Genomic DNA, 11,032 nt, shown 5'->3' on the forward strand with positions numbered 1-11,032 from the left:
ACAGGCTCTAACAATAACAGAGAGATTTTGGAACTACCATTTATCAGCTCAAACATCAAATGGCATCAATATCAGCTTCTTCCTGATAGCATGGTGGGAGTTTCTAAAAATGATGAGTCTTCATTAATCCCCTGCAAACATTCACCTATCTGGAACAAACCTGACATATTACAAAACAATAATATGATTAACTTCCCAGATTGCAGTTGTAAAAGAATTAAATACTTGGAACATATATTCTAAGGAACAGACTTTATTCCATCTGACAGGCTAGTTATACAGTGTGGGATTAACAAGAATAGATTTTTAGAATATCAACAAATTAAATCTATAGTAAAAAAAAACAAACAAACAAAAAGGAATTTAAGGCTAATGAAGTTAAATAACAAACACCATCACAATTCCTTAATCTTAAAACCCCCAAAGTACTGTCTAAAATATACAGGACAGTCTCCATAATAGATGAATCCATATCTCTTCCTATTGCAAAATGGGAAGCAGATTTATCAGTCAGTTTAGGCCAAAAGTTCTGGTCTCAGATATGCGTAAAAAGCTTTAAATTGATTAGAAATCCCAGTATAAAACTAATACTATACAAAACACTACATAGAGTGCAATATACAGGTCAGTGGATGTTCAGGATAGTTTTTAACAACTGCTCACACTGTCAAGGGAATACACCTAGCAACAAGGTGTATTAGGAGGATACAGATAATTGTCAGGCAAAATGTCCTCAGTTTGATGAAATAATCCCCTCCCATAATACACCTACCGTAGCACAACACTGGCTTCATAGACATTTATCCTTTCTTACTTGAACAAATTGATCTGTTGGAGGCTGGATGAGTCACTTTTGTAATACAACTGATAAACAGATGTCTTGCCCAGAGGTGTGTTATAAAACTGAGTTTTGAACCCCCAACCCCCCTTAATGAAGTACCAGCTGATCTATTTGTTATTTGTTAAGGCTAGTGTTTATTTACGGGATGTTTGTGTATATATATACATATATATATATATACATGTACTTTGACATTGGAGTTGTGTCATTTATTTTTATTGACTATTGCTTCTAATTATTTTGTATTTTGAATACTACAATTGCAGTTTTTCCTCTTTATGTTTTACGTTATTGTGCTAGTGATGTTAATGATGGTAACTCGGTCTTCTTCTGGGCTCACTGGTGGCAGTCAGTGTGCAGAGTCAGGGTAACAGGCTTCATGTTAGCACCCGGTTTGGTAGTGGAGTTATGGACAATTGAGTGCGATCACTGAGGGGCTCCATACTGTTCTGCATCCTCCATCTGTCCCCTTGTTTCCCAACTTAATCTTTAGCAGGACAGGTTGATTTGTTTTTCATATAATTAATAAAACCGTGGATAACAGTACAAATTCAATAGTGCTAACCCTTCTTCTTCAGAACAGCTGTTAGTAAAGCAAGTTTACAATGATGATTAACCTCAGCCACAAGATGGCAGCAGCTGGTCTGAGATCCTTTATCGGAAAGAACAATTCAACTCTCAGGTGTCATCAGAGACAGTCTTCACTTTCAGAGATGAATTCATGCCTGCACTGCCTTGTTGGTCGTAAACATGGCATTATGAGGTTCTTTTTCTTACAGAGAAAGCAAAGACAAAGAGGAGCCGGGAGGCGTGTAGAGAAAAATATTGGAGCTTTATTTAGTATCAAAGCGGAGCGTGTCGTCCAGCCGGAGGAACGTCTCCGACTGCTTCACATGGAAACGTCAGCAGGACGTTTGTAATGACGGAGCTCGTTTCATCAGCTTGTTTTACTTCATTTACAGCAGAAGAACTGAAAGTGTGTGGAGGGGAAGGGATTTAAAGGAGCAAAGCGCTGTTTTTAGAGCCTTAAAGAGAAATCACATTTCCAGTCTGAATCCTGTAAACTTCACACGATGATCCAGCATGAACCTGCATTCACAATCACTTCCTGTGTGCTTTAATTCAACGTCTTTTCACCCCGCTGACAGTCTGTTCGTCGCTTCATCTGCACGACGTCATTAAAGCCCAGATTCATTTACTTTAAATGACTTTGGGCCTCTGAAAATCTGAGAGCTAAAAGAAGAATTTACGAGGCCCCGTGAGACATTTGTAACTAGCGCTCACAGAAGATGAAGCTCTGACTTCTTCTTCATGTGATTCATATATTTCCTGTTTCACACACACTCACAAAAAAGTGTTTTGGATGAGAGACGTGCTGCTGATAGACGCAATCTGCAGATTTCAACCCTGAGTTCAAAATAAACATTTTATCTGTAACTTAACTATTTCATTAATTCATCACAAATATAACCAATCACAGCTCAAGCAGGGTTTATTGTGAAGAAGACGCACTAAATGTAAGTGACAGTTACCAGAGGAGAGATTAGAGTAACAGCTGTGGTTGAAACTAAAGAGCTCCAGCAGAAAAGCTAAAATTGCTTCTTTAAAGTAAACGTTTGTCTTTAAACCGTTTCTAATATTAACACTTATGATATGTGACTGAATAATCAGCGGAATGAATTAAACGGCTCCTCAGAAATAAATAGATTTGTTCTTTTTGTTTGTTTCACATTTGAAACACTAAGTAATAAGCAGTCATTAAACAGCGGTTAGCAACAGCACTCGAAATCACATAAATCACTGAACTATTATTGACAAAAATACAAAATTCACAACAAATACACTCAATATGAACTGAAACTAGAACAGGTGTGTTAGACTTTTAATTTGGAAGACATTCTTTTTTTTCACATTAAAAGTCTTCCAGGCTGGGCTGCTCTTCTCAGGCTTCAATGTACAAAAGTTTAAAATCTGAGGCGTGCTGCATGTAAACATCTGTCTGAACCTTAACTTTGTCCTGTTATTACAATGATTCACAGTATGATGGCTGAGTCTTTCTGAGTAAATGAGCTCAGACTCACGAGGGTCCTAAAGACTGAGCGACGGTCTGAGAAAGGAGGCGCGTTCGCAGGATTTATGATTAATGAGCCGACAGCAGGAAGAACAGCGCTTTGTCCCTTTAAACCGGGGACTGAGAAAAGCAGCAGAGACGAGAGACAGCAGCTGGACGACCGACAGGAAGAGGATTTAAGACTTCATCTGACAGGAACCAATTATCAATATGTGATGGATCAGCTTCATCGACAGAGACGGGAGTAAACAAACAGGCGATGTGCTGCAGAGAGAGAGGGAAGAGTCCAGACTCCACAGGTACAAGTGTGTGTGTGAGAGAGTGTGTTGGGGGTGTGTTTTGAAGGCGATGTGCCCCTCCCTCCCTCCATCGGGCTCAGCATCTCTGGGGTCAAAGATCATCACATGCCCTGCCTGATGCTCTGGATGATCTGGAAGATGGCTGCAACAAACACAAAGGAGGCATTAGCAGCAGGTCACATGACACAAAACTAGCTCATCTGTAGACACATCAGAGACGCTGACACCTGTTTTCTTAAACACTCTTAAACTGTATTATTGCTCAGTGAATCAAACCTGAAAATTGTGGCACAAACGTTCAAAAAACAACCACAAACGACGCAAAGCAACGAGCCACGATCGCTTCCTGCGTTTTACTCCGAGGGCTGGAGGCCTGCCAGCCGCCTGTGTTTGTCACGTAACACTAGCTACTGTATTTTAAAGAAGATAAATGTTATGAAACGGAGGTACCAAACAACCGTGTGCAGCGGAGATAAGATCGCATGAATCATGTGACGTGTGAACGCGCTTGAAATGATGGCGAGGTGATGTGCTCTGTTGTCGGCTGCAAATGCAGAAGTCTCTGCGTTATCACTCTGCAGCTGCTCGTGTGGTTTCACACGTGTTCCTCAACAGCGAGCCTCCTCACCAGCTTGCAGTGGAGTCTTAAACAAGAACACTAACCGTCCAAAGACTCCGAGCGCACGCAGTCACGACGGACGTGTTTATAGCAACGTTTCTGTAAATGTAAATAAAAGCACCGTTTGTGTTTCATAAGCTCCTCGAGTCTGTGAGGACTAACTATGAAGCAAAGACGCAGGGACACAGTGTGGTTTAGAAACCTGTCAGTGAAATAAGCACAGGTTTCCACCTTAAATGAGCCCGGGCTCATTTAAGGTGGAAACCTGTGCTTATTTCACCGTCAGTGTTTCTTCAGGTGTGGATGTTCCTGAGCACACGCAGGATCAGGTCGGTTTCTAATGCAGCGCTGACACCAACATTCACACTGTGCAGCCAAATCCATCAAGTCATGAAATCTCAATGACGTTATGAACCACATATGATGGAATCCACAAACATCTGTAAGAAAGTTGTTACTGTTCAACTAACGCAGCCACCAAAGATTCAGCTTTTTTCAGCAACACGATGCCAAAGCACATTGTTGTAAAAGAGCCCAGCTGCTACTGACCAGCATGTAGACTTGAACGGTCGCCCACTGAACTTTATAAAACCCAACATATGAGCAAAGAGCTGCTTGAATCCTAGATAAAGTGAAAAAATGAAACATTATGGTTTCAAACCACAAGCGTACAACCTAAGATTATGAACACGTAAAGAGTTACGTTAGAAGAACAACGGCCACAGCTCAGTGGGAAACATGCTCCTCTATGTCTCCATCTACCTACACGGTTACCTTCCAAGATATGTGCAGATCCACCTACTGACAAACCTGCTGCATCCATCTACCAAACTATGTTCCCACCTACTTATCTACCTATATACCAACCCATATCTAACTACCATCATACCCTCTACCTGCCTAAAATCTACCTACATAGACACCCATAGGTGTCTCTGTACCTAAAGCCTCTATCTATGCACCTACCTGCCACTTCTACTTTGGCTCTCGGAGGAGGCGGACGCACTTTTCTCCTCTCCCTTATCTTCCCTGCTAGTTCTTATGTCCTTGTCTATTCTCGTATCTTTTTTGTATTACTTTCCCTGGAACACTCTCTCACGGTCTGTGTCTAAAACCTAAAAGAGAATTATGGATTTGATCAACTGGTCTCTGAATGCTATTGACACCCTTTAACGAGAAGTCTGGGCTCGGGAGAGCCCGAGTGCCCTGGAGGGACTTTCCCTGCCGGATACACGATGGACGCGTGGCAGAGGATCGTGTGCCTGGCGGGACTGTCGATCGAGGACGCTGAAGATATCTACCTATTCGGAACCATGATAACAGGGTTCTTGCTGATCGGAGCTGGCTTGGCCCTGGCTTATCGGAGAATTAAGAGAGCGGAACCGGCTGTTCAAACCCCCACAAGGCTGCCCGCTGGGATTGGAACGACAGGCGCGACTTCTCAGAAAGGGCTCACTGAAGGCAGCATGGTTAAGAGCTTGGAGGCGCTTACGACTGCAGTGAATGCTCAGAATAACACCTTTGAGCGTATGTATGTTGGATTACATCGGGAAAGAATCAACTCAGAACAACATCTCTGGGCGGAGCTGGATTACATCAGGAAAGAATCAACTCAGAACAACATCTCTGGGCGGAGCTGGATTACACCTCGGATCAGTTGGCTGCAGTCGTGAGGTCTCAGAATCTGCTATGTGAGCAAAAAGAGTGACAAGACCACAGAATCGACGGCTAATAACATCACGGAGAAGCTCGCAGCTATTAACGGGGGACTGAGAGACCAGTGTCGGAGTGTTAAAAACAGCTTGAAATTCTCAATTACCATCATAACCCGGCTACCCCTTCGGCGCCAGCTCAAGGCTGGAGCCGAACAACAACTCCCTGATAACGACTGTGTTGAGTCTGTTCCTTCCCATTCCCTACAAGGCCACCTGGGTTGGCTGGTAGACTGTTTACTTAGCCTGATAGGGTGAAGGACACTGTCTCAGCTGAGCTATGGACACGCACACACATACATATACTGATAAGCACTCACTGACGCATCACCCTCCCTACCCCGGACCCAACGCCACCTCCAACGCTTACCTCCCCTCTGATGTGGACATCGGGTCAGCTGGAGGCGCAGTCGAAAGATTTCAGCGGTCCCAGATCAGATGTACACACTGGGACTCTTTCCCATGTTGCTTGTCTGTGTTTATTGTGTTATGGTGTGTTGATACCTGTGCATTCCTGTATTATCCTTCTGTGTTGCACATTTCAATGTTTTTTTTTCCTTGCTACCTGGCCTGACCTGTCTCCCCAATGTGATGTTTGTATTGTATGTACGGTCGGTAAGGTCTGTCATCTTGGTTGTGGGCAAAAGACCTGCAACTGACAAATAAAGGCTATCTCATCATCTCTCTCATCTCATTATACCCACCCACCCATTTACCTACCTACTTAACTACCTGTGTAATGATCCATATACCTACCTACTGATATATGACTTAATCTACTTTACCAACTGTCCTGTTTATCTTATCCATAGGCATGTATTCATATACTTACCTATGGATAAGGATGGATGTGCCTGCCTATCTACTGAGGTATTACAACTAGAGACACCCCATTAAATTTGATGATCAGTGCTTTAATAGAGGACTCTTAATAGCTTTTTATCTTCAGAGGCTTTGATTGTGATTGCAGTAATAGTAACGATCGCAGTTAATCCAAAAAGTAAAGCAAACATGTTTCTCTCTCTCCAGGTTTATTGTCATGTTAACGAAGAGTGTTGAGCCTTGTAATACTTTTTATTCACACACATGCTCCTAAATAAATGTAGCAATCTGCACATGTATTTTTAGTCGCAAATGTGAAACTTTCAAAATGTCCAGCACCGCCAGCATCAACTTCCTGTCCTTATTCCAGTAACTCTAATACTTCTTTTAGTATGAAACAGTCAAGTCTTCTGCTGCTGGCAGAAGCAACATTAATCTGCTTAATGAGCAGGAACATCACGGGAAACCCAAACCGGCTCTATGCCTCAAAGCCACGGCACAAACAGAGATTCTATTGTGACCTACAATTAAAAAACAGGCTGAGAAAAGCAGGAGAACTAACTCCCATCTATTTAAAGCGACTGTTTTTTGACATGTGTTACCAAACGCTAATTAGAGATGGCAAGTCCTGACTGGCAGCGATAAAAGTGCAATCTGTCACAGGAAGACCTTCTGACTCCGCATCCTGCAGGCTGAAGACAAAACTTCTGGGGAAAAATGTGACTCAGAGTTTCGAGAGCTGATAGAGTTCTGCAGAAACGCCACAGAGATAGGATCAGCTGAGCGGGAAGCAGAGCCCGTCTGCATCAGCAGCTGTATCAACATCTGTATCACCTGCAGGGGAGAAACTCACCTGATCCACAAACCACAAAGACGAACAGAGCGAGCAGCCACGGGCCCACCGGAGACTTCTCATCGTTTACTGGCCGCTGGAAAACACAGAGAAACCACGCACCGTCAAAAGCGTCCCGTGGAAGCCTTTTGAGTTTTCCTTCTACATAGAACTTGGTTCTTTTTATTCTGATGGTAATGATAACACCTCGTGGTGAAAACAGGCGTCTTTGGTGTTTTCACAACACTTCTCTTATGATACCTTTACACTGTTTACATTATATGCGACTTTGTTTCACACATTTCACTTGCTTAATCCTGAGATTTAAGCTTGTGCTTCATGAAGCCTCGTTTATGCAGCAGGGTGAGTAAAGTAGAGAAACACGAGGTGAGACAGTTCTAACTGGTTTGTCTACTGCAAGGACAGACGAGCTGAAAAAAATGACATTTTGTGACAGGTGAGATGGGAGTGTTGGCAGGTCAACGCTAAGAGAAAACCGAAAGTCTCCAACAAACCAAAGACAACCTGAGAAACCGAACTGTAGACAGGACGGGCAAACAGAACGTGCGACAGCCGCTGAATATTTCAGCTAACATCCCTGCTGTAATCGTCCCGTTTCAAAGACTTCTGCTAGCAAATGAAAAGATTTCTGTGGACAGTCAGTGTTTACTGTGTTCACCTTAACGTCTGGAGGTCATCATTACAGGGCCAAACCCTGACTGATGAGATCCATTCATGCCTCAGAGCTCCAAGCTCTGACCTTTGAGTTATTTTAAACACTAGAACTTTAAAAATGTTTAAATTATGTAACCCTGTTAAAATAAAACCCGTCATGTTACCATTTGCAATATGTGGTACAACGGGAAGGCCACTTATACCTCAAACCGCTGAAGACGTCACGTTAATATAATAATGAACGCAGCGCTGGACATTAATGGCACACGTAGTTGCCTAGTAACGCACACTGTTTACATACATTTTGGCTGCTGTAACATAAGCTAAAGTTAGCTCGATGTGACTGAGCAGCAGGGACCATGTAAAGATGCCAGTATAGCCTCAGCATTGGTTGATTCACGTGGTGCTGCTTCAATGAAATATTCGTTGTGCCAAAGCAGTGCAAATATCACTAGAACTGTAATAAATGTATATTTAAACCATATTTTATGAGGGGTTTTACAGGTATTCAAACATCAAATACTTCTTTGTTCATCAAACAGAAAACACAAGTAGTTCTGTTGTACGGTGTGACACCACCAACTGAATCAAGGCAAACTGTGGTTTTGTCACAGTCGCCCACCACACACTGTAAATATCCTGAGCTAGCGTGCCTGCTGATGGCACGCAAGCTAAATGTCTCTGAATTTAAGCTTCAAAAGTACAAAGCTGGGTGTTTACAGATGTTTACTAAATCACATCTGTGGCTTCGAGTTCCTTGAGAATCGCCTCACAGTAAAAAATGTTAGGCTGACTCTGTGTGTGTCACACTCATAACTGCTCACACACACACAGCTTTGTGTGCGCTCAATGTTGTTACACCTGCCAAACCAGCCACTCTGCACCAGACTCCATTTAGAAAACAGCTCATTTAACGCTGCTCTCTGTCTGCACGGACAGAATCGAGCATCTGATCTTCATTTAAACGGTCCGAAGCCCTTTGTTAAATTCGGCCTGCGTGTGATTCCCTAACATCACCTTCTGTGACACAAATTCTGTTTTAAATGTGCGCACTGAGCTGCACGCCTCCGCCCACTCCATCTGTTTACACCTCATCACACAGAGGGGATGGACGATTAAAGCCCCCCAAAAGCTCACAAACAGCCGACAGCTTTATATGTTTGTGCCGATTGAACACCACAAAATAAAACTTTAATATATTAGAATAAAATCGTATTTCTATAAATTACAATCGAGCGGCGCGCTAAAACTCCAGCTTTCCTGCAGGACTCTGGCTCTCTTTAAGATGACACACTAAACAGCCACTCACAGTGCGCCAGCAGCGGGACCTCTGTTACTATCCCACCATTTCACTGGTTTTTAACAACAATTACATGCAGCATGATGGCGACTGTGATGGTAACAGAGCTCCGTGGCTAACTTAGCGAGCTAGCTGTTTCCTGGATTCGACTCTAAATAAATCAAATAAACGTATTTAAATGCTCACTTCTACACGAACATCACATCTACAGACCACACGCCGGCCACAGCCCACGGGCTCTAAGTTAACGGGTCAGCCGTTAGCCCTGGTTTCCCTACCGACGTTTTCTGGACGTGTCCCCGCTGTGTGATCGTCTTGCTGTGTCGCTCGTTTGCCACTTTCATCCGCTGCACTGCCGACATGCTTCAGGCTTATTGACCGGTGCGGACCAGGAGGACGGAGGAAGAGGCGGGAACAGCCGGGATCCAGAGGCAGGAGGCTCGCTGGTAGCGGAGGAGAACGTCCGGGAGGAGAGGACAGTCAGCTCGTTCTGTTTCCGTGTTACCGTCAACGGTTTGCTTGATGTTAGCTGAGCGAGCCCTGACCCCGGAACTACTGACCTCGTCACGTGACAGGGAACAGCCAAATGTCTGCATGCTGCCCCCGAGAGGCGGGAACAACCTGTGCATGTCAGAAATTTCACCAGAAATACAAAAATAATTATATATTCTTAAAAAACGTAGAAATATTCAAAATAAATGTAATATTATTAAACAATTACTGAAACTGGTTCAACATGAGGAAGTCTTATGAATGTTTGCAGATGATGTTTTGATCTGTTGGGAGAGAAGGGAGCAGGAGGAGGAGAGAGAAGAGGAAATAAGACAGATAACATGTGTGAGGATGAGGCAAGTGGATAAAATGAACGTGCGAGGAGTAAAAGGAGTGACGTAGATGAGGTTCCTGGGGTCAACCATCCAACTGACAGTGTACAAGAGAGGTGAAGAAGAAAGTGCAGGCAGGCTGGGGAGGATGGAAACGAGTGTCAAGGGTGATTTGTTACAGAAGCAGCAAGAGTGAAACAGAAGGTTTATAAGATGTTAGTGAGACGTGCTGTGATGTTTGGTTTGAAGACGGTGGCACTGATGAACAGACAGAAGGCCGAGCTGAATGTGTTAAGAACGTCATTGGGAGTGATCGGGATGGAGAGGATAAGAAATTAGGAAGAGCAGTTTGGAGACAAAGTTATAGAAGCAAGGCCGAGATGGTGTGGACATGTGCATAGGATGTTAAAAATGGAACTGCCGAGCAGATAAGATGCACTGTGGCAACTCCAAAAAGGAGGATCCAAAAGAAGAAGAAGAAGAAGAAGGAAATCACTTTGAAATGAGTGGTGATTAAATTCAAGTTTTAGGCAACCTGTCTAAAAATGTATTTCTTCTTCTCAAGTTTCAACTTAGACCACCTTAATAATAATAATAATAATAAGAAGAAGATTATCTTTTATTATTTCCAGTCTTTTTCAGTGTGAATGAATGACATTTTCTCTAACAATGTAATGATATGATCATTTTTGTATTTTAACCTTTAACCGGTAAAATTATTAATGCGTCACACATTTTATGATGTGTTCCATACACCACCAACACCATGAACCATCCACTGATGTAAATGGCACTCTGTTCAGAAAATCCTGACCAAAGAAGAATTATAATTAAGAAAACTTGGTATTTGCACAAGATATTAATATCTATCCAAAAGAACTTCATGATCAACTTTTAATAGAGCTGGTCATATCACTGACTTCAACTAGAAGCTTCAAATTATGAGATAAAAGAGAAAAACTGATAAATGAAAAGTGGCAGTGGACTTATCATAAGAAAGCTTTAGGAAATATGTAAAAGGAAGTCAAGTGATGTCT

General features: G+C 42.8%; 1 protein-coding gene across 1 annotated transcript; it reads right to left on the reverse strand.

The window, feature by feature from the left end:
- Nucleotides 1-1,654: 1,654 nt before the first annotated feature.
- Nucleotides 1,655-9,740, reverse strand: LOC113017777 (stress-associated endoplasmic reticulum protein 1). The gene is made up of 3 exons (XM_026160898.1): nucleotides 9,450-9,740; nucleotides 7,218-7,293; nucleotides 1,655-3,353 (listed from the first exon to the last, which is right to left on the reverse strand). Exons 1-3 carry the CDS (start codon nucleotides 9,531-9,533, stop codon nucleotides 3,313-3,315), a joined length of 201 nt encoding a protein of 66 aa, XP_026016683.1. The 5' UTR covers nucleotides 9,534-9,740; the 3' UTR covers nucleotides 1,655-3,312.
- Nucleotides 9,741-11,032: the final 1,292 nt, after the last annotated feature.

Source organism: Astatotilapia calliptera, unplaced genomic scaffold, assembly GCF_900246225.1.
Source record: "Astatotilapia calliptera unplaced genomic scaffold, fAstCal1.2 U_scaffold_2, whole genome shotgun sequence".
NCBI lineage: Eukaryota > Metazoa > Chordata > Actinopteri > Cichliformes > Cichlidae > Astatotilapia > Astatotilapia calliptera.